The sequence below is a fragment of the Phallusia mammillata genome, chromosome 5 (genome assembly GCF_965637545.1).
Source record: "Phallusia mammillata chromosome 5, kaPhaMamm4.hap1.1, whole genome shotgun sequence".
Lineage (NCBI taxonomy): Eukaryota > Metazoa > Chordata > Ascidiacea > Phlebobranchia > Ascidiidae > Phallusia > Phallusia mammillata.
In genome coordinates, this window is record NC_137256.1 from 9,166,918 (window position 1) to 9,191,876 (window position 24,959).

Consider the following 24,959-nt stretch of genomic DNA (forward strand, 5'->3'; position numbering starts at 1 on the left):
GTGACGTTTTAGGGAAATTCCCGTGAGTAAATTTTGACATAGTTGAGTGTTTTTTTAAAATCAAGCTGTAGTTTGGACTTGGGTTATTATTTTAAAGTTTTTGCAATATATAAGCAACTAATATGAAAGTTAAGGACACCACAGCTTTGTTGACCAAGTTAAGATGTTGTATGAAAACCGGTTCGAAAGCAGGACACGCTGTAAATGCGATTGTCGTTCCATCGTCTGATGCCCACCAGGTTGGTGATGCATTTATGTAACGTTTTTTTTAATTATTGGTACATTTTGTGATTTCAGTGAAGTGAAGTTTGTCTGTATTAGTGGTTAGTAGTCTAAATTCTCATTTTTATCAGTTTTTAATTCCAAAATTGCCCAACTTTACCATTTTTAAACATTTTTATGCCAATCAAAATTTGAACCCCTAATCTCAGAATTGTATTAATGCTGAGTTGGAATTGCTTTTACATATTTGTTACAATTCACTTGCAGAGTGAATATCTTGCACCATGTGACTTGCGGAGAGCATTTATATCAGGATTTACTGGTTCTGCAGGAACAGCAGTTGTAACTGTGGACAAAGCAGCTTTGTGGACTGATGGCCGATACTTTCTGCAGGTTTTTACATTTTCTAGATTGTGTACCATATCATACAGATTATATACTATGTACAATTTCTACACAAGAGTTGCCGGGCAGTTAGTTTCTACATAAGATAACAAATATTACCCTTTGTTAAACCATAGAAGCTTTGCGAAAAATTTGTAGTTAGTGGGTATTACAATGAAAGTTCATCAAAAAGTTTTCTTGTCTTGGTTTCTTGTATACTACTGTATGCATTCTTTATGTTTTTGTTTGTAATAAAAAATAAATTCAAACTTTAGAATATTTGTATTAGCATGTGATTTGATTTTTCAATTTCTTTTTGTGCTAAAAATTAAAAACAGAAATGTGTTCTATGTTACAGTAATAAGGGTAAACCGATTTATTACAAAAACAAAATGTAATATCACAAATCTTATATTTCAGGCTGAAACTGAGTTGGATTCAAACTGGATGTTGATGAAAATGGGAATGAAAGACACGCCTACAATTGAAGAATGGCTTTGCAAAGTTCTCCCAGAAAGTTCTTATGTTGGTGTAAACCCACTTCTATATTCATCAAGTAAGATTAAAGATTGTACTAAAGCAGAAATCGTCCTGATCCACCAATGCTCAATCGACAATTCCAGTTACATATATTGACGTAACTTAGCTGACAATTTCACAATACTCAAGCCAGTCTGAGTATTTCGTACTACAAACCACTGCAGATGTCAATTTTTCCCACCAAAAATGAGTATGCTGGAATTGTCAACTAAGTAATGTCAATACATCAAGTAGGTTTTATCATTAAAAAATACTTTAAGTTTAGCTCTCTGCATTATAAGTATTTTGCTGGTGTAATATCATTGAGTTGATAACATTAACTAATAAACACAAATATAATATCAAACTTTCAAAGATTGGTTTGCTATTTAAACCATAACATGCAACTCAAATTAAAGGAAGTAAGAATATTTTAAACTACATAGGTTCATGGTCCAAGATGGAAAATGCTTTGGAAAAGGAAGGTCATAAACTAGTAGAGACTTCTGATGATTTGGTTGATAAGGTCAAAAATTTATGTTACTTATTCTTTTATTTTCAATATTAAGCTTATGAAATGCCCCTTAATATGGTATACCTGCACCGCATTTTTCCTAATCTATTAACAGTGCTGATTTTTACATTGAGCAGCTATATTTTTGTTTGTAAATGTTTTGGTATAATGGTGTGGCTATGTTTTCTTTCACCAAGCGAAATAAATTTAACTCAACGCCATTAAATTTTAGGTTTGGGAAAACAAGCCAGCAGCGCCTTCTTCAAGTCTCATAATATTGAAAGATCACTTAACTGGGAAAACAAGTTCAGAAAAGATTGAGGATCTTAGAAACCAAATGAAGGAAAAGGAATCAAAATGGCTTGTTGTTACTGCTCTGGATGACATTGCTTGTAAGTGTGTGCTGAACTCTTTTTCACATATTTTCTTTTAAATTTAAACACTGCTAGTGCTGCATCTATGAAATAACGAAAATTATGTCAATATTCTGATGTCAATGTTTAACCACCACAAAATTTGTTTGTTAAAACTTTGCACCATTTAGTGGATCACAAATCAATTTTTAGTATGCACTTGAGCTATTGCCTAAAATTGTTTTGGAAATAGAACTGCAAGATTTGCAGCCCATGTATTTTAGGGCTCTTCAACTTGCGTGCATCGGACATAGAATACAACCCAGTATTTTTTGCCTACACAGTCATTGGTTTGAATTCTGTTCAGTAAGTATAACTAGACTAATTCAGTTAGTAGCAAACTGGTTAGTTGCATATATATAATGTTTAATTGTGTAGGAATAAAAAATCTCATCTGCAGCTATTTTTAAAACAAATTATCTGCTTAATTCCATAATCCGGTCAATAACATAGAAAAGTTTTGTTTTCGTGTTTAACTGGATAAATCTGTATTGCTTATGAGTTTAGTTCTGAAATTGTCCCAACTATAGCTATATTTTTATTTTTTGCCAAATTGGTCATGCAATTAACTGGATTTTTCTGTATTTCTAATGAGTTTTGTGCAATAAAATGAATACTGAAATTTCTTTTATTCAGTTTGTTCATTGACCAAGCAAGGTTGACACCAGAAGTTCAGGCTCATCTCCCATCAGTTGAAGTTCACAAGTACGACTCAATAATCTCATTTCTGGAACAAAACTGTGCGTCGGAGAAAACCTGGCTTAACTCAGGGTCTAGTCATGCAATTGTGTCTTCAATTTACAAGGTAGAAAAACGAATAAGAATACAAGTGACCTTTATGCTAAACGACATAGTAACTGATTTTAAATTGTTTGGCTCTTTACTTGTTTAATGAAATGTACTACATAAAACACAGGTTCTCTGGCAGTTATGTTTTTGACTAAATTAGTCCTTGTATAGTGTTCCTAATACATAAAACATGTCCAAAAAATAGTATAACACTTACTCACACTAAGCCTGACCTTTTGGGGGGATTTTACTGGGTAACAGACTATTTTTAAAATGCTGATACCTTTGAATACACATTTACAGAATACTGAGAAATAGTGATGTATCAACTATGCTTATTTGGCCAAACTTCAAACAACTAAACTCAGAAATATCAACAACGTTCTATTTGCTGTCTTGTTTTGTCAGAAATATCGGCAAACAACGTCCAACAGCCCAGTGAGCATGATGAAGTGTGTTAAAAACCAAACGGAAATTGAAGGAATGGTTTCTGCCAATAATCGTGATGCCGTTGCACTTTGTCGATATTTTCATTGGATGGAAAATGAGGTACGTTTTCTGACACCAAATGTTTCCATGTCAAGATTAAACGTAAATTCGCCCTAAAGGGGACTGGCGTACTATGATAATTTCTGACATAAATTTTATATTGTTAAGATTGTAACATGGTCGCTTATATCAGGTCCCCAAAGGAACTGTGACCGAATGTTCAGCTGCTGCCAAATCTCTTGAATTTCGAAGTCAGGAAAATGATTTTGTGTCTTTGAGTTTTGGTACCATTTCAAGCTCAGGGCCCTCCGGCGCGATCATACATTACAGGTTGGTTACATTGTGCAGTTGTTGAGCGAAAACCCGCTTGATTTTGTAGTTGAGTTGAGTTTATCGCTGAGCAGCTATATCTAAAAGTTTTTTAAAAAAATTTAAAATTCAGACCCGTTTTTGGTTTATCGTTTTTTACTGCTTGGAAAAATGGTTATAACGTGGTCTAAGGATACACGTAAGGCCAAGATGTAATTTAAAACTACAAGCTTCACACATGTGAATGTTGTTTAGCTGTTGTTCGTTTTGAAAATGTTCGTTTTCATTGCAGCCCCAACATTGATGATGACAAACCGGTAAAAAAGGATGAGTTGTATCTTTGTGACTCAGGAGCCCAATACATGTAAGTACTGTTTCATTTACTCCTATATCTCAGTCGATCTTTGAATTGACCGTTGCAATCATTTACTTTTTGTGTTTGTTGCGTTAATTTTACAAAAGCAGCATTGACATTTGATGGTTTCATACTTTACGTCGAGATAATAGTACGCCAGGCCTATCGAAGGCGTTGTACCGAATCAGCCGGTCACCAACCATTTCCACATATGACAAGGCATAAGCTGGGAAATTTAGCCTGCGGTGGGATTCGAACCCACGACAGGAGCCTATGTAGGACTCGCACTCTACCATATAAGCTATACAGGCCCAGTTGTGACCATTCGATTTCAACCTGACTTGACTAAATGACTGCACTCTATAAAGCAGTACACCGTGTACACATGAGTGTTTTTTAAGGTGACCGAAACGGTCCCCCAAATTTCTCCAGCGGTTTCCCAAATAAGCAAATATGGCTATTTTTTGGTATTTAAATGAAAAACTTGCGGTCTCTTAAAACTACTTAGCGGTCACCCAAACCAAACCTTAAAAAAAACCTGTTGCACATTCGTATAAAGATAGTAACATTTTTGACGCAATACGTTAAAATTTAGGTCCAATTTTTACCAAAAACTTAAGCCCGAAATCGACCCAAAAAGGCGGCCAGGATACTCCTCCAGGCAACACTACATAGATGAAGTAATATAATTGTGTGTGTTTGAAGGGACGGAACCACAGATACAACGAGGACACTTCATTTCGGGGAACCGACCGACCACGAAAAAGAGTGTTTTACCAGAGTCCTTAAGGTGCGTCAATTACCTACGTGTTTTTGTTTATAATAAACCTGTCAAAGGCAGAACAACAAATGTCAAAGACAGCAAAAAGGCCTGGCCCTGATGAAGGCAAAAATGATTAAACATGTAAAGGCTTAGTTTAATTGTGTTTGTTAATAAAGACAAACAAAAACACAAATGACCCTAACCCTACCCCATCGAATTAGGAAAATAAATGTTTTTGTAAGTTCTTAAACTCAACTCAACTCAAGTACAGGCCGATATTTGATGATTAAAGACGTTTATTCGTTTAACGTGGCTTGTAAGCCCTTTAAAATCTTTGACCATAATCACTATAGAATAAGCAGTTGCAGACTAAAGAAACTAGAATTATGTAAAGCACCAAAAACGATGCGTTGTTGAACAATATTTTAGTAAACCTTTTACGGAGTCATTTGCGTTCGTCGTTAAAAACTGTTTTCAACATACATAACAGGCAAACGTACCCACTGGCGTACTATTCTGGTCCTTGGAAACTTAAAGCTATCCAGTGTGTATCTCAGTAACATAGTTAAGACAAAACTTATATAATAATGTTGATGTTGTATTTGTCCAGGGCCACATCTCTCTGGCTTCAGTAGTGTTCCCGGCTGGTACAAAGGGATATTGGCTGGACACTCTGGCACGAATGCATTTATGGAAAGCAGGTTTGGATTATCTTCACGGTACAGGACATGGCGTGGGATGCTTTCTTAACGTTCACGAAGGTAAGTAGCACACATTAGGTGATTGTGCACGAATCATCTATTCTTATCGCTAAACTTCAGAACGCTTTTGACGAATGTCCAAGCTAAAAAAAATGCAGCTAAATAAACCAATAATGGGGTGTGTTCTATTCGTATCGCTAAAGTTGTGGGTATTTAGCAAGAATTAGTTAATATTTACTATTAAAAATTACATGCCTAATGCAGTTGCTATTAAAAAAGACATTTAGTTGCAGTGGAATAATATCCCTCTAATATATTTTAGGTCCAGTTGGGACTTACATTGGAAACAGCGACAGAGTTGTGGTTGTTGCTTCAGATGTTGAATTGAAAGCAGGAATGGTGATAACAGACGGTATGTACTGACCCAGCTTGTTAAACTGTTCTTGTGGCTTTACGAATAAAAGACACTGGGTTTCCTAGATACCCCATACTTGAACTCAGGTTATTGATTCTTCTTTATTTCTATGGCCCAAATCTTTTAAACAGATTATGTTCAGTTCATTCGTAGTTGCGGTATTGAACAGATTTGGTGAACCATTGAATTTCAGGCTTTTACTTTTAACAAACTGGAGTGCCGTAAGCTGCATTCACTAGCCAATGCGGTCAAAGTATTGTAACTAGCTGGACTGATGAGACCCTACTGGTCAAAACAGTGTGCACTGTCAATTTACCTATCATGCATTGGGTCGGTTTTTTTGAGATAGCTGTCGACATGACAAGTCATTCACCTAATATTACCAAATCCCCAGAGCACCACAGCTTAGTGGAGCAAGCCTAATTTACCAGTACTGTGCTGTACTTTACATGATTTTACCAGAGCAAAGTTGCATATGTTATCGTATATTTTACGATTTGATGACTATCCACTTTGCGGTGTCCAGAACTCGTTTTACTTCAGAGTCAAAAACTACCTTAAACGTGTTTGCTTTTAGAACCCGGCTTTTACGAAGACGGAAAATTCGGAATTCGTATCGAAAATGCACTTCTATGCAAAAAAGCTGAAACCAAAGTAAGTAAAATGCCCAACTAATTAAATCAGCCATTCTTGACCTGGGGTATAAGTTATCCTAAGGAGTAAATGTGGCATGGTTTGTGGGTAAATATCAAAAGACAATGTTTTTTTAGCAATATTAGTGTGTTTGGAGGCAATTTTTGTCTTCTGCCAAGGGCTAAATTTAAAAATAATGTAAAGAACATCTGCACTAGGTTGTCGATCAATGTGAGTCTGTCAACAATTTTTCCAAAGTAAAATAACGAAACTTTTTGCAGCACAATTTCAGGGGAAAACAGTTCTTTCAATTCGAGTCGATTGCACTTGTACCAATCCAGCAGAAGCTTATTGACAAATCTTTGTTAATCGAAGACGAGGTTAGGTTTTGAATTTCGTGATGAGAGATTTTATGTTTGTTTGTTTTTTCATTGAACTTTAATTCGTCCATTGGTGCAGTTAACTAACAAAACCTGCTAGTTACGGATCCTGCCAGACCTTAGGTTGCTGAATAATAAAATTATGTGTTCAATCTATTTTAGGACGTTGCAAGTATAGGCTTATCGCTTTATTTAGTGTGGGGAACTATATTTTCCTACGTGTTTTATATTAAAGTGATAGAGGGTAAAAAACGAAACATATTTGAAGACATAAAAACATTACAGTTTTTGATTTATTCTGATTTCTGATTGAACAATTTGACAATTTTTGATTTAAATAACTGTTTTGTACTACACATTGGACAATTTTTGACTGAAATTATTTTCTTCAGATCGCTTGGTTGAACGTCTATCATCAGCGTTGCAGAGATGTGATTGGTCCGGCGTTGCGAGAAGGTGGACACGCGGCGACCTACGATTGGCTGATACGGGAGACAGAACCAATTTAACCAACTTCGCTAGATTTTTTTTGATTTTCAACTAATTTTTCACTTTAGCATTGCGATATTCCTGACAAGCTGTGTGCTGACTAATGACATTTAGCACAACCTCATTTTTAGTTTTAAAGAATAAAAAAATAAAAACAGCCTTTAACCACTTACTTTCGGATTCAGAAAACATAAATTGGGACCCATTTCTTAAAAAATGCATGGCATTTTCCCTTTTTGTGTAATTTGCTTTGCAATAATCAGCTTTTGATTGCAATATAAGAGTATGTGGAGATTTGGGCTTCACAGAATTCAAGGAAATGTAATTTTTATTTTTTTGTGTGTTTGAAACCGCCAACGTTGCCGTTACAACAAGAGGTGTTAGAAGCGATGTAAAAAAATACTTTTGCAAAATTGCAGTCAATTTACACAATAAAGATTTCAAATCGTTCCGGCCTTTTTTGCTTTGCCTTAAAACAGGGGGAATACCGTAGCCAGGGACAATGTATAATAAACATTTGCCCAAACTGAACTTTAGCTGGCCACACCACTGAACAAGTATAGAATAAAGAAAATAAGTTGTATTGGTGGAACGAATAGGGATATATTTAAAAGTTTGGTAAATGCCGATTAGCGGCGCAAAGAGCACTATTGGCAAAATTGAAAAACAAAGTTGCGTGAAAATGCTGATGGTTATGGTGTGGTTTTATAATAAATCATAGCACAAACCTATAATTTAGTTCAAATCAAAGATAAATGTGCTTTTTACGCCACCTATGGGGATTTAGCAAACTTTTAGCCAGTTTAACATTAGTAGTAATTAACATTTGCTCAAACTTTGGACTGCAACGCCACAGAACAAGCATAGAAAAATACCAGCTGTATTGGACTACTTATGATTGATAGGCGCACGAACTTACCGACGATTTTCGTGCGCTAAAATGTTGCTGCTTCTTGGATCCGAAAAGGCGTTACATTGTACGTAAAGTGCAAAGTGTTGAGAATAACAACTAATCAAAATTTTTTGCTACGCGCTCCGTTTAAACGCTTTTGGGCGTAAATGTTAACAACAAACAATGGTTAGCCCGAACATTAACGGTTTGGCGCGCATGACTGTGAATTTTTAGTATGTTTTCCCGTTTGGTTTATAAAAAAACACAAATTCAACATAACAATTGAAACTTGGTTGAACAAAGCTCTCTTGACACCGACTTTGTGGAAAAGAATTTACAGAAAGAGACAAACTAAACCTTGTAAGAGGGATGGACACAAAAGTTTGCAGATTCACTTAACTCTATCGGAACTAGCCAAATAGGCTTTGAACGTAACGTTTAACAATGCAAACCTGGTTACTGTAACGCTAATGGACGCTGGACTTTGACTAAATGTATTCCTCGGGCCCGCGAAATGCGTTGTGGTATTCGATGAGTTTGGCATTTACTGCTGTAGTTTCCGTTTCCAGTTTCCAGGGATCCGCGAATTCAGTATTGCCAGGTCAAACTCTCCGAAACCGCAAGTATACTTGTCAGAACTAGCCCAAAACCGTAACTGCGAACTAAGTTAAAACAAGCCCAAAAACGAGTCCATTTTTACCGTTGTTGAACTGTTTGTAAAGACGCGTGCATGTGAAAATGCATGTAAAATAACAACAAAGCCTTTTTGAAAATCCGCCCTGAAAAAACGCAAGTTATATCAACCCGCCACTCGATGTCAAAAACCAGCCCAATTCGGCGGGAAAACCGCCACCATGAGAAACTGTAAAAAAAATCCGTGACTCTTTTGCAAATTTATAAAATGATTCGTTGCTACCAAGAGGTGGGATGAGCCACTGATTAGGAGACTCAAACTCCGATCCTTTGTCGGGAAAAAAGCCGCCTAAATGCCCGACGAAAGTCTTTGTTGAAAATCGTGTACAGAATCGGGTTCACCGCGCTATTGAGATAACCAAGCCAGAAAAATACTTTGAACAGTTGATCGTCAATACAACAAGACTCCCGACATATTGCATACACCAAGTATGTCTGAAAAACAAAACAAGCGATGATTAGGGGGAGTCGTTCACAGGGTTCTAGGTTTTAATCTTGCCTCTTCTGTGCCCCTGGGCAAAAGATTGTTCGTATTGTAAACTGATAGTTTGACTTGAAAGAAATATACAAACTCGCATAATTACAAAAAAATGCATTCAGGTGTTGTTTTTCACACCAAGATAAAGAATAAGACAACCAACCAATCTACATGTTTGCTTTTAAACAGAAACTGGTTATTCTGTTTTTATACGGCGAATTATGTTTTTTCTGTTAATTTTAAGAAATGAGTTTTATTTTATACATTTTTTTATTAAACAGTCTACAAATATTAACTTGATTCGAAGTAAGAATCTTTCTTTTACATTTTATTGTCTGTGAGAGATTTCTTACATACGAAAGTGTTTTACCAACCAAGCAATTCACAAAATATTCAGTTAAACTGTTCTGAATAAACCTTACAATTAGAATGCTTTCATATTACGAGCTTGCGTTTACAAGTGGAAATATTCCAAAGCAAAACGACCAAAATTTATTCAAAAGCAGCAAAAAACATCGCTTTATTCTATCCTACGCAACATTTTGCAAAATAGGTTTTGGCCCATTGACCCCTAGTGGCTGTTTATCAAACGTCCCTAATGCTTCTGGCGTCCACAATAGGAAATGTGGTAAATCTCTAGCTATTTCGTGTCCTCAAAGAAAAAAAAACACTTTTGGGCTGGTGACACATTGTTGCCCTATTTTGAGGTGTAAATTTCAATGCTAACCAAACAAATCTGGTGTATGAAGGGGTCATACAACACAAGCAGGGACAAATTTACCCGCAAAACCAAATGCATTTTCCCGTCTGTAAAGGTCTGTAGATGTTATCATTGCCAGCCCTGGTTTTTTGAACCGTTTGAACCAATTCTTACCGAGAAAAAAGGAAGCCAACAGGCCATGAAACATCCCATCACGATACTGATTATCATCACGAATCTCCTTTCACGCCTCGTGATTGCTGTACACGTGCTTGTCTGTGACGTGAAGCTTTCTCTGTTTAATCGGTTCCTAAAACATCACATGAAATAAAATTGTTTATATCTCACATTTTGGGTTATGTTTAAAAGTGTTCATACTCTGCGTCTGTAATACACACTGCGACTAGAAAATTAGGGCGTTTCATAGGTTCACTTTAGGGTAAAAACGGTTGAGAAACTTTGGTTTATAACAGGGATGGCGAACCACTGACCCGCGGATCACAAAGTGACCCACCACGTGAATTCCAGTGACCCACTTGTAGTTTTAAAAAATTATATTTATTACTATAGGTAGGGTTACCAGACTTCCAAGATTAAAAAGCAACACAGCAGTTAACTTTAACCCGTTTGCCAGATTGCCTATTGTCTTAAAATACAGATTGTTGAGTCAATCGTGAGGCAACAGATATGTTTATTTGAACATACAACTTGAAACGATTTGTTGTAACCTTGTTGACGCTGTTCGGTTCCACATATTCATAATAATGCTTGTTTTAACACATGAATTTCATAAAATCAAGTGCCAGGAATCGTCTCAGCTCAGATATGACTGCTGCGTGTATTAAGCTGAAAACTACCTAGGATTGCAAGACTTGCAGAAAAGATGCAGCAACAAGTATCTTTGCATTGACATTGACATATAATAAAATATGTGACCCACATTGTTTTCTTTTCGAATTTTGATATCAAGTTTGACCCATTCAACTAAAAAGGTTCGTCATCCCTGGTCTATAACAATACACATAAACAAAAATTACATTACAGACAGAACTTTTTTGGTTCTGTGCAAAATACACGTACGGCTTAATTGCGTTTTTCACGATATTAAACTAAAAGTTATATGTATGCACTCATTTCAATTTAGGGATTATTTTTAAACAATATGCCCAAAAACAGGATTCCCTTATTGACCTTGCTTTACCAAACATACATAGATGTTATGTGTGAACTTGCATTAAATATTTTGTGTCCAATAAAACCAGCAGTTGCCCTAAAGTGAATCATATACGTAAATTTGACGAAGTTATTTGGAAATAAACGTAGTTATCGTAAAACCTAAAATCGACCTGAAACATTCACTTGAAAATTACTATTTGACGCGTTTACGTTCAGGGGAATATCCCACACCCTGTTTACAAAACGGTTCAATTGCACGAAGCGTACACATAACTCGCTTTAAATTAGGTTGTCTACCCGTTTTTAATTTGTGGCTTTTTAACATATGACAAAAAATGCGGTTACAATGTATTGAAAAAGTGGTTAGGAGCGGAAAAACATACATTAGTCTTAATAAATGCTATCATTTTTTATCTAGAAGCGTAAACAGAGACAGCCAACAATCCCCAAAACCACAGGGTTGCAATCAATAGGTCACATGATTACGGTAGCCTTCATTGTGTGCAACAGCGCATTTTGGACCAGCATTTGTTAACCGCATCCTATTACACTGAAAATAACATTGTGTTTACGCCATAGATAAAATGGTCTCATACAACTGTACCACAAGGTGCATACCACAATTAGAGACTGTAACAGCTGTAGCACCTATTTTAAGTCATTCAGATACTATATTGTAACCAGTGCATCTGTTACAATTAGAATCATAAAGATGTCAGTGCAACCTTCTGCAGTGTTTTTTTAGGTGTTATTTCTCCAGCGGTTTCCCAAATAAGCAAATATGGCTATTTTTTGGTATTTAAATGAAACACTTGCGGTCTCTTAAAACTACTTAGCGGTCACCCAAACCAAACCTTAAAAAAACCCTGCAACCTTGTAAGAAAGCTTGCTGAGGCTTTTTAAAGTAAAGATACCAACTGTGTTGTTTAAGTGTTACTCCCTACTATCAAAAACAGCGGTTTAGGAGCATTTATATAGCGAGCACCCCTATTATAAACTATTCCGTCCGTTATTTCCTGAAACAAAAGTCTCTTTAGAAACGTTTTCTGTTTTTTAATTATTATGATATGGAATGATAGGGAAAAATCACGCACTCAAATGTATTACAGTTTTTTTTAGAAACTTTTTTCCCTCACACCCAACAGACACAATGGGGTAAAACTGTATTTGGTCTTTTTCGATATCTCGTTTTCATTGATACTATGTTTTAATCTTTAAACCACGTTATCGGTGATTAAAGCTTCTTCCACTGAAAGTATACGTTTTATAAAAAATAGGGTTAAAATCTAATAAGTTATAAAAAAAATTGAAAATTTTGGAAAACACTGCTGTGGAATCTAGCCTCTAACAATACCTCTTAATTTTGCTTGTCACCGACGAAATACTCGGCCCTGCATGGGAAACGCTTAACCGACCGGTTTCGGCTTCGGATTTTCCATTTTCCACGAAACTTTCAGGTTCTTTTACATCTTCCAGAGACTCATTAGAGCAGCATATATTTTTCATGCACTCATTATAGAAGCTCTTGGCGTGATGTTCGCCATAGATATCCTTGACCCCATTGACCCTTGGACTGGTGAAGTATGACGTAGTAGTGGTGGTTGATGACGTACGTTTGTCGAAACGCGCCATCGAGTGGTGAGTAAGTGAGTTGTCGCGCCCGGAGCCAAAGTTATTGTTCTGTGAAAATGTCGAAACATACGATTCAATTTAAATGATGCTCGATTGATGTATAGCAGCGGGCATCATACGGCCCGCGAGCCGGATCCGGCCCGCAGACAGTTTCTGGTCTTACATGATAATGTGGTCCGCGGCCACAGTCTGCCGCAATCCCCCACTACTTGCTTACTACGTCAAATTATAGTTGTAACGGACAGTAACGCTCCCCAATAGCAAAAAATTCCGCCGTTGTTACCATTGCACCATACATCCATTGTTACGACATAACTGCCAACCTTGTGTGTGGCCTGCTTTCACGGTTGCCTTCGTTTCCATACGTGTAGCCTAGTCAGTGTTTCAGCAGTATCTAAGTCTGTGGTGTATGCATTAAATTTGCTGTGGTGAATAATTTTATGTTATAGTTAGATTGTTTGGACTGTGTTGTAATTGCGACGTTCTTGATTGTGTTTGGTTTAGGTGGTCAAAAACCCGTTTTAAATTACTGGATAAATACGCGATTAATGTATCGATTCAGGAATCTGGCCCGCCAAGTACTTCATTTTCCCATATAAGGCCCGCCACCTGGAGAAGTTGCCCGCCCCTGGTGTATAGCTTTTAGATTCGGGTTCGGATTTGGGCTTAAGTTCAAATGTACGGGCTTAAATAAGATGGGCGTGGCTTTACACTTGGCCTCATTTATGCCGCAATTTCACCAGACTTTCAAGGCGATGATGAATTAATCTACTAGTCTAGAAAATCTAATAAATCATACCTCGCGACAGCCGCACATATAGCTAATTTTCGATAGGTGGCGCAAAACGATGGCACAGATGCCTATTTAAAACGGTAATACTCCAAAATTGCTGACGGTTAGGAGTATTGAGTTGGGGTACGGTTACGTCAACAGAAAATCCTCAAAACTAACTTTGAAACTTAGTTCCCAATCTTACCCTCTTTAGCTGCAAAGTTATTAATTTAGCTCTTTGCGCCATCTATCAAAATTTAGCTAAATGTGGGTTTGCCCTAAGGTATGGTGTTAGTTACTTAGTAGCTCTACTGCGCTCCGCAGCTGAAAAAAGTTGCTGACTCATGCCTAAAACACAAACGTTTCAGAATAGTTGCCGCCATACTAGTATACATATGCATATCAACCCCTCTTTCAAAAACATCATATGTTGTTGTCCTATCATGACTTATATGCGACATATGGGACTGTATTATATAATACATACAGATAATTTCTATAAAAAAACAAAGTCTGTTAAGGGGAAAACATGTGTATATTACTCACACAGATTGGTGTTAGTGCGTCGGTAGGCTTCAAAAAATTCCGGGATGTTGACAAATTATCGATGTGTCCGTGTGAACTGGCCTTCGAGCCGTTTCTGTTGTGAGCGCGTTGATTTTTCTGTTCATCGGTTTTCAGCAGACTGCGTGTCTCTTCTTGTTGTGCGCAATCCCTTTTGTGTACATCTGTGGCCAAACACAAAAGAAACCCCGTCACACCAATGATGCCGTAACGTAAATACGATCTATTCGTCGCAAAAATCAATCTACAAGCTTGGTGACGCTAAAGCCTTATCATAACATCGCCTTCGTTGACCAGACGTCGGCATAGAATAGCTAAAATATTCGAACCGGCTGAGGTAAGGTCAAAAGCATTACTTTTAAGTCACCTGCCATTTCGTGCATCGGCTCCTTGCCTTTAGACCGCCAAGAATGTGAATTTTTTGAGTGGCTGGCTGTCTTGTCGTCCGCTATGCTAAAACAACATAGAAAACATAGTTTTAGAACGGACTGTTTGTTGCATCAACAATTGACGAAGCCTATGTTGCTTTAATCTGCGAAAACCACACGCAGAACAAAAATGTCACTGCCCATTTGTCTTGTTCACGACGGGTGGATTTTACCTACTTTTTCTCGCATACTTAGCCATTAAGTATTTCTAAATCTTTCAAGGCTGCAAATAGTTTCAGCCTGAGCAAAAGTTTTATGTACCCACTGTGGGCTAAGTGTAAATTATGGAAAACAATATGAAATTTTAAACATATATTTGTATTTCGTGTTGTGGATACGGACTCGCGAAAAACTTTTCTTGGATTTAAGTAACACTTTCATCAACAGTGTTTTTGACAACTTATTCAATAGTCATTGCAATACAGAATATGCCAACTCAAAACCATTTTGTCTCATTTTATGCCGATAGTTCACACCCATTTCCGTAAGTACTAGTAACACATTAACATTTCAAAGAAATTCCCATTTTTGAACATTTCTTTTACTCGTGATGACAGCCTTTCAGGTCATTTTAAATACTCTTTAGACGTGCCAGCAGTAGCCCATGTAAAATATGTATAAAAAATGAGAAATGCTTTTTAAGCTTCAGGTGTGCTGTTTTGTACTGTGCTCTCAAAACTATGTCAAAGCACGTGCATTGCATCTTTCCGTTGATGACAGTAAGAAGATCTGAACGTGCTTTTGCGTTTCCCAACCAAATTGAAATGAGACTGGGCATTGAAAAGCTAGATAAGACGACAGTAACTGCTTGAGTGACATTATCAATTCGGCGTGTCTCTCAAGCTGCGAAGACAGTTCGCTGTAATTTCCCATATCGTTGCGATTGAACTATGACTGAAAATTCAACTCTTATCTAAACTTTTCACGCAATTTAAAGTTACCTGGGTTGAAAATCGTTAATTTGCTTTTGATAAACACGTTTTTTTTTTTGATAATTTTGCAACTATGCGATGTTTTACGGCTAAAATTGTTCAAGTAACCAGTTTTTGGTGCTAGAAAAACCCAAGAAATTACAGTAACAATGTTTTCACTTCATTATGTAACATAATACGAAAATAAGTTGCAAAAAAATGGCGAAATAATTTTTTGCAACTATTCAATGATTTGGGTTAAAATTGTCTACTGAAAAAGATTTGAATTGTAGGCAAATGTATTGTTTTGCATTTCTGCTTAATGGTTATGAACAGTGTTCCCTGCCAAATTAAACCAGCAGCATGAATTTGTAACCACTTAATAAAATCGAACAATCACAACTTTTTCCGTCATAATGCTGCATTCTGGAAATATATATGGCTTATATTGTTGCCATTTTGGGCGTAGTTTTTGCATAGGTCGTGCTTTTTTATTTACCCTGGTGAACGCAACTTGAAAAGGGGGCCTAAACTTTAGTATTTACGAATTTATTTGCCAGAAACGCTAGTTAAAGTTTAAACAATATTAAATAGACGCAGTTGCTTACTTGGATGAACGCCTAGCCCGTCTTTTGATCTCCAAATTCCGGCCGACGAGATAAATTTTCAGGTAGACAGGCCAAACGATTAGTGCGGGAATGAAAAAGGACAGAGAAGTTGATAGAATGATGAACCTACAAAAAACGGACTTTAAACTATAGAACAGTAAACGGGTTATCTGTTCTCGACAAGACTTTGAACAATTGTACGGAATTGCAACTTTTTCCAGCTGGTTTTATCACAATTCGTGAAATTTTAGTCAAAAATCTATAAATAAATACACAGAAATGCCTCTTCAAAAACGTCAAAAATGGGTATGTATTTGAGTTTTACTGTATTTTTTAGCTTCTTAAGAAGGAAAAAGGACCAGCTATAAGCATACAATTTTGTAACTGGTCTTAGGTGGCGGTTCAGTTCATGAAACACAGTAAACAATTGAAGAAATTCCGAACAGTCACAGCCCTACTTAAAACTAAAGCTCTACGACTTCCTTTGAACCGCGTACTGGTTAAGGCGCTTGAACTTCAACTGAAGTACAAATTCGTCACCGTTACTTCAGACAAGTTAGCAACGATTTTCGTGAAGTTTGTGGGAAGTACGCCGCATTTTTTGACATGTGCCACATTACAAATGTTGGATTTTCCGCAAGCAGACGTTTGTCCTTCGTTCGAGCTCCTGTAGACCACGTTTTACCGGTGATATACATAGGAAGACCTAGTTAAGTAACCACTCGTTACAACAAATTGCGTCCTTGGAAATTCCAACTGCCTAAACGTATCTGTATTAAATGGAACCGTATTTGTGAAAGAATTTCAGGGGTAAGAGTCAAGTAGTTGGACAACAATATGCGTTAATACTAACGTATCCACATTTACTCTGTTTCCAATATGATGTATTTAACAATAATTGTAAACCATTTAAAGCAGGGGTGGGCAACCTTTGTTACTGTAGGGCCAATTATGAATGTCAAAATTGGATCGCGGGCCGCACATGTGCACAACACAAAGGATTTTGCTTTGTCTCTTACCAAATATGCTCAACTACAAGTTTAATTCGTATTTGATTGTAGCCACATTTTGCCAGATCGCCGAAAACTAGCACCAGGCGCATTAATCAGCTCAAAAATATGTATTAATTGGACTCGTTTGCCAGTACTTCTGAAATCCAACCTTTAATGCGGGCCGCACAACCTTTAATGAAGGGCCGCAGGCCGCAGGTTGCCCACCCCTGATTTAAAGCAACGAAAACTGCCTTTGGCACAGTCAACAGTCCAGGAGTTTAAAACCTGGCCCTAATTTTGTGTAACTTCAAATTCTAATTAGACTCAAAAGTTACATTTACCAAGTAGAACATTCTACTGAAGTCTGTCTAAGTGTGAATTCGGGCACAAATCAAGCTCTATTTAATAAAACGTTTGCCCGAACAGAATCTGACCTAAATAATCCAACCCTAAAGGCCAACTTAGCAGCTCAGAGCTAATAAAAAGTGCTAAATTGCCATCGACCTCACACGGCCCTTTGACCCAATCAAATCAGGCTGAACTCCTGACATTTCACCGTTAAGACCAAAGCTACACGGGCTAAAATTTTAAAGGACACAAAAATCAATTATCATTAATCGGCTTTTACAAGGAATTGCATGACTACACTATCCTAAATATGGTTCAGACCAGTGGTGGAATTCAATTTTTTTGCCAGCCGGTTCTGCTATCACAAAAGTCTATCACAAAAGTCATATTTCTCAGCTGGTTCTGTTACAAAAAGTCTATTGACAGAATCCAGTAATGCTAACCGGTTCGCTGATCTCATAAAATTTTGTGAGACGGTTCGAAAGAACCGGTGCGAACCGGCTGAATCCCACCACTGGTTCAGACCAGAGTTGTAAGCTGGGCCGGGCTTTTTGCGTCGGGTTCAGGCTAAGTTCGGGTCGAGTTTGGGCCCGGTTTGGGCTTGAGTTTCAATAAAATGGACTTAAATCGGGCCTGACATCACATTCGGCATAATTTTTTTGCATTTTTAATAACTTTCAAAACTAATTTGGGCTTAATTTTTAGCCCGCTTACAACTCTGGTTCAGATATATTTGATTTCATGCAAAAAATGACATTTAGTACCCAACAAATTAATCTTTGTTTTATGTTAAGCCAAGACGAGTTACGTTTTACTCACCAGGAAGAATCGTTGATGAAGCAACTTTCCTCCCCGTGTATTTTCTTCGTCTCTCCGCTGAAGAACGGAAGTAGAGAAAGAGTAGCAGAGTAACCCCAGATCTGTGGTGAAACAAAAAAGTAACGTTTAGAAACTTTTCAAAGCCGCTAAACGCCAAAATTAATCAAAAATTCAAAATAGTGATATTTACTGAAACCAAAACAAATGTGCATTTTTTAAAAAACAAGTTTTGCCCAAATGTGCATCAAAATTACTTAACGCAAATTATAAGCAGACCTAAATATGGGGACCAAACCTTAACTTACAAGCACAAAGCCAGGGTTGAGCTAAAATTTGGCCAGAAATACAGATTTGCCATCTTACGACACAAATGTGGCCTGGTGTAAAAACAGGCCCGAATCGAGTCGGTGTTTTTAAACCAAATCCCTAACCTGAAAAGCATGGTCCGACTTACAACTTTCTTCAACGATTTGGAGTTATAATTGTCAACGTTTGTGAAATGCTTTAAATCATATGTGGTTAGTTCACTGTGGAGAATGGTGACTTAGTGACGTATTTCATCATATCACTAATCAATATAATTTAGGGGTGGGCAACCAATGGTTGGCACGCGAGATGGTTTTTCATGCCACGCTAACCATTTTGCGAGTTCGTATTCAAGCACTTCCCGGAATCCAGAATACACGCAAAAAATCATGATATACGCTGTAAGTCATTTTTTATTTCGACTTAATAAGCAATTAGCACGCGACGTTAATCAAACGGTTGCCGGACCCCTGATATAAAAATCTTTTAGAAGATAAAAACAGTTGAAAACATCAGCACTAAGTCGTATTCCCAAGGTCCGGACGTGGTTGGAAAATCGATTTTTTTCTTCCCCTAACGATAAGTTCTGCGAGCTTGGGGGTCTTTGTCGGTGGTCGCGTACAACACGGTAGCAATGTTAGGGGGGCACATTGCGCACTAGGTCAATCGATTTATCGACGGTCGTGGCTTGGGGTACATAAGCAAGGCAAACAGTTGTTTTCTTTCGCCATTATACGTCAAAGCTAAACGCAAAACCGCAAAGGTGGTGTCAAAAATATTGTTGCTTTTGCGAAGGCTTGCTATTCAAAGGTAATATTTGTAGTTGTGCTAAAGAACGGACAACGAACAACAGGTTATATTTAAATCGCTTTAACCCTGCCAATGTGTGATTACGGTTGCTATAGCTTCCTAAAATATATCAAATGTCACCAAGGCATGACAGTTAATGGGGATTGATGACCAATTGCTCTGCAACCGAATTCCTCTGCAGCAAAACTTGCAAAGTTCGGACCTTTTGAACCGTGATGTATGACATATACTGATAAAATTTTCACACTTTTTTGGTCAAACCCTTTTATTATTATTTTTTTGAACATGTTATAAAGCAGTGGTTTTTCGACCTTTTTTTAAGGAGGGGTGTCGTTCCCGCTAACCTTGAAATTCTAAAGTAAAATCGACAGTTTTTATTAAGCACTTGGCAATATATATTATGTGATTTTTAATTAATGTTGTCAAACCATACCGAAACTATACTTTTTTTCTTTACAAGTAGGCCAATACAGTCTTTGTCTTATAAACCTCATATTCTCGTAACTCCAACGCTACATACCCCTGGTCAAAATCCCTGTTATAAAAGCATCTCGGAAAATAGGAAAAGCAAAAAGTTGCCCGAAAATTGGTTCATATAGTTTGACCAACAATTACCCTTTCTATAGTGGAAGTAAATAGCCCAGTTTCTTTTGAACAAAAACTGTTGTGTATACTTGTGACAAACGCAAAATTTGGAAAAGAAACATTTTGGCGGGTTGTAATTTACAAACATGATGTTTTTCAGTTTCATTTCTCGTAATAAAGCATTTTTAGTGCTGTAAACACTTAAAAGGAAGCCGAATCCACCACGAATCACTGAACAATCAACACATTCAATTATCACGCAAACACACGTTGACCTCGATAGTGGATTAAGGCGACAATATTTAATAGAAATGCTACAGTGAATTTGTAAATTCGGCCTCCTCAATTACACAGGAGTAATAAACACCTCTGTTGCACATCTGGTTGATTACATCACAGTCTATTTTAAATCAAGCGACAGACTGAAGATTCGCGGTCTAATATGTTGGCAACCTCTTTCGGCAAATGTGTGCGTGATCTATTATTTATGTCCCCACATCCTGCCTCAACTTTTGTTGACGAAATTTATTGATCGACGCCAGCTGCTAACAAATCGTGTTTCAGCTCGGGAGAATTGAACTCCGAAAGCCGGAGTTTGGCCCAAATTACGCCGCTGATCGTTATATATTTGTTCGGCGTCACAAAAAGAACCAGCTGCAAGACGATGTTACACACCACGCCAGGTGCAAAATGTTGTTCTCACAGCAGTTAATGTACTTGCCATAGCCCAAAACATACAGTAATTATCAATTTTGGTGAAGCGAAATTGGCGCAAAATCAGTGAGTTTTTTCATTGGAAATTATCACAGAGAAACGATCTAGGTTTTATCTGTGGGTAAGATCGAATTTCATGGTAATTTTAGGCCGTGTTATCTCGTCTGAGTGAGTGAGCCCCTTCCTAATCAATCAATAAAGGCTTATCATAGGTTTGGCGTCAAAAATGCGACACGATTGTTTACTTTTAGGCGCTTCTCGGCGGTGCGATCCAAAACATTAGACTTTTGACGGGTAAAAAAATTCAGTGTACGAGGCTTAAATTTTCTGTCCAGTACCTGTCGAAAATCGCCGAAAGCCGAGCACGCAATACACGGCGTGTCACCGTATTCAGGTCTTGCCCGATCAACCACTTTACAAGTTACACCAAAACGCTATTAGACCCCTGCTGGCAATGTCAATGCAGCACACATAGTCAATATATGCCCTGCCAAGGTGTCTTGTGAACTTACAGGCCACAAGGGGTATTTTTGTGTTTCGACTTCATAAATATCATGTTCCCTTCAGGATGTTTATCGCGGGAACCTGATGAAAGATTTTATCGCCCTTTTTATCTCTTTTCACAGTAATTTAGCTGCTTAGGTGGCGATGACAATCTAACACCGCTTTGAATTATTAGTCCAGGCGACCTTAACAGAGATTGAGGCAGCTGTCAAATTTGAGACCAAGCGTACAGCAGAAGATAATAAAGTACGGTGTAACTGATGTCGCCCCTCATATAACTGATAATGGCATCAACATTTGCCGAAAATTTTGAATAATAAAGCATGTCGCCGTTTACGTCTATTTGGCCCTATATTTTCCTCACTAAACTTACATACAGATAGCCTACGTGTATACTGTTTCAAAATAAAGTACCTTTAACATCGCTTAATTTGTCTTAATATTTTTTCCACATATTCCTTACCATAGAATAGTCTCAATTAACTTACTTTAACAGACTTTGGTTAAGCCTTTTTAATTTTAATTGCAAACAAGCAAAAAAGCAGCAACCGTAAAAATTACAACTAAATTTAATATAAAGCTAATAGGTTGCATTTAAAGCATTTATATTACATTGATAATTCAGTTCTTTATTTTAACTTTTAAAAAGGCTGAGCAATTAAAATAAAAAAGGCTGAACAAAAAATTCGTTATAAGTTATAACCATGTAAACGTTTTCAGAACAGTTTGCTTAGGTCAGTGGTTCCCAAACTGTGGGCCATGAACCAGTAGTGGGCCACCAAGACATTTTCACAGGGCCACAGAGCCATTTGAATAGATTCTACTGTTTACGTAATTTTGGTAATTTTGGTAAAAAACGTAATTTTTGCAAAGAATTCTGAATCTTGTAGCCAAATTTCAGGAGCATGTATTTCATTAAAAATAAATTGCTGGAAAATTTCGCCTGTTTTTGAGTTATTTTTTTGTTTGTGCCCAAATTTACAGCACGTGGTGGGCCACGAATCGCTATTAAATAGACATTTGGGCCACAGACCAAAAAAGTTTGGGAACCCCTGGCTTAGGTAATAAAAAAGGTCTACGACAGGTTAAAGTGTTGGGTTCGAATCCCACCACAAGTTAGGTTGTTTTTCGTAGCCAATATGCCTCGGCGTGGAGGGATGCCTATAGGACGGACAAGAGTTGTAAGTCGGGCCGGGCTTTTCGGCTGAGGCGGGTTTTGGATTGAGTCTCTTTAAAACGGTCTTGATTATGGCATCAATTTACTCGGCATCATTTGTGTCACATTTTCCCTAATTTAGGCTTGATTCTGGCATTGTTTTTATTAAATCAGGTTCGGGCCTGGTTTTGGCTTGTCCTTTTAGGTTCGGGCCGGGTGGTGGTCCTAATTTTAGATCTGCTTACAACTCTGGCGTTGGTCCCTAGAAAACCGGCTTGATGTCATAAAAAGCCTCTTCAGGTCTTGCGTGCAATGATTGGGTCCTAAAGATAGTTATGGCATGTTTGAAATGCGTTTACTCACGAATAGAATGCAGAGCCGAATGCGGGACACGGTCCTGAACTTTCGGTAGGTGGTTGGGTAAGCAACCGATACATATCGGTCAATCCCGATGAAGCAGATGTTCCATATGGACGCAGTACACAACATGATGTCGACTGAGAGGTAAATTCGACAGTAGAGAGAACCAAAAGGCCAGAAATGTAGTATCTCATTGGCGAAAGAAAATGGCACGACCAGCACCACAAGGGCTGCGTCCGCCACAGCAAGGGAAAGGAGATATAGGTTTTGTTTGTGGCGGCTTATAACTCTGTCCTTACAGATGACAATGATGACAGCTACATTGCCAAGGAATCCGACAAGACAGAATAGCATGCATGCTATAGTGAGGACAACTTGTTCAATTGTACTGTTTTCTCCAGGTACAGGCGTGCTGCCAAGACAGTTGCTCCCGTTTGGTTTTAAAAGTAGCTCAGTAAAAGAAGTAGGCGTGTCTAAAGTTGTTTCATTCATCGTTTTCTTTAATTTTCATCAGCTTTAAGCACCGAAATACCAATTTTTTTCTCATAAATATTAACTAACAAACCAAATGAAGTTCTATTGGGGAAAAAACAATTGATAAAACCAAGGCCAGGCATTCATTAATTATGGATGAAATTCGCCACGCAACACGCTTCGCAAATTGTGCAAAATAAAGCGGAAAATAGGGTTACTTTGTGGATTAGAACCACTCTTTCGCAAGCGGGCTGTCGTTGTCACTTAAGGTAGACGAATTTCTCAGCTGAACGCTTAAGGCCTTTGCCGTATTATTTTTAACAGTGGCTGCTCGAAATTAAAACGATTTAAAATTAGCGTTCCCCTTTACGGTCAGGAGTAATTAGCTAGATCAGTAACAAGTTTAAATGAAACGCTGATGGTAGGAGTTCTCAGATTTCAATATATCATAGCCAATCCGACCACCAGCTGCACTGCTGAGACCTTATATAGGTCAAAACAGTGTGCACTGTCAGGAGCTAACTTAGCATTAATTCATTGGATGCTTTTATATCCATAAATATGTTTATTAATTTCGCATAAAAAATATCGTAAAGTTTTGTCTTTGCTTGTTTGATTTTTACCAACAAAAATTAAGTCTGACATTCACCAACGTGCGATAATATTAAAAATGTATTTTTGTCTGTTCTTATACTAGTTACTTTTGTCCTCTAACAATCTAATGATGTAATAAAAGAAAATTGCACCCTAATTGTGATACAAAATGATTGCAGCGTGTGCCTATTTACTTACGGCGTATTAATTGTGAAAAATGTTGAATAGAAGATAAGACAGAATACAACAACTTTTAGGGACATTACTAACATTGTAAGGCGTGTCAAACAATTCGTAGTAGACAAAACTCAAAAGTTTAACATCTTTATAAAAACAAAGCGAAAATTAATTCCAAAAAACACTTTTCGATAGCCAAACAAAACGACTAAACTTCTTTAACGACTAAACTACACAACATTATATTAGCAGCAGACTGCAGCAAAGCTACGATAAGAATAGTGTCCTTTAACATAAGAGGTAGAAATGAGGATGACCCTATATGACGCGCGCTAAAAACTAAACAGGTGTGAATGTTCGGCACTGTGCTTGGAATGCGTTTTCCTTACTTCGGAATCAGCTAAATCTGCTAGTGGGCTTTTTGAAGCAAAGGCGCAAAATTTTAGTGCAAATATATTTTTGTTTAAATAAAACATGCATTATATTTTTGTGTTCAACATTTTTCACTCGGCCGACACGATTAACTTTGCTCGACAGATCTGCGCGAAGTGCCCAGCACTGACAAAGTATATGATTGCTCGCGTGGCTTTATTGCTATAGCATGACGTAACGTCAGCAATAGCAGCCCACACCCTGTTTATATTACAAAAATATAAAAATTTTACCATTACCATAACCGTCAATACGTCTGTCAGGGGCAAAAATATCATTATGATTCACAAAATCGAACATTTAAAACCAAAAATGCCGACTTACATATTTTTTCATGGTGTTCGTCACCATGTATTTCAAGTAAAAACGAGACAGGCGCGACAAATACTAAAGACAAATGTCACGTTCAAGCGGCAAGTTTCCGTTTTCATACAGCTTTAACAACGCGTCTCGTCCATC

The 24,959-nt window shown here is 37.4% G+C and overlaps 2 protein-coding genes across 2 annotated transcripts; one reads left to right on the forward strand and one right to left on the reverse strand.

Moving 5' to 3' along the window:
- The first annotated feature begins 37 nt into the window (after positions 1-37).
- LOC145230330 (xaa-Pro aminopeptidase 1-like) lies at positions 38-7,825 on the forward strand. The gene is made up of 16 exons (XM_080095727.1): positions 38-239; positions 490-615; positions 1,027-1,162; positions 1,572-1,651; positions 1,872-2,031; positions 2,277-2,358; positions 2,689-2,857; positions 3,250-3,390; positions 3,524-3,660; positions 3,932-4,003; positions 4,700-4,784; positions 5,368-5,518; positions 5,781-5,870; positions 6,451-6,527; positions 6,788-6,886; positions 7,279-7,825. The coding sequence occupies exons 1-16, from the start codon at positions 123-125 to the stop codon at positions 7,393-7,395; spliced, it is 1,839 nt and encodes a 612-aa protein (XP_079951853.1). The 5' UTR covers positions 38-122; the 3' UTR covers positions 7,396-7,825.
- Positions 7,686-23,422, reverse strand: LOC145230331 (alpha-2Db adrenergic receptor-like). The gene is made up of 8 exons (XM_080095728.1): positions 22,827-23,422; positions 18,389-18,489; positions 16,230-16,355; positions 14,650-14,735; positions 14,265-14,446; positions 12,669-12,994; positions 10,313-10,448; positions 7,686-9,395 (listed from the first exon to the last, which is right to left on the reverse strand). The coding sequence occupies exons 1-8, from the start codon at positions 23,313-23,315 to the stop codon at positions 9,216-9,218; spliced, it is 1,626 nt and encodes a 541-aa protein (XP_079951854.1). The 5' UTR covers positions 23,316-23,422; the 3' UTR covers positions 7,686-9,215.
- Between the last annotated feature and the right edge of the window lie 1,537 nt (positions 23,423-24,959).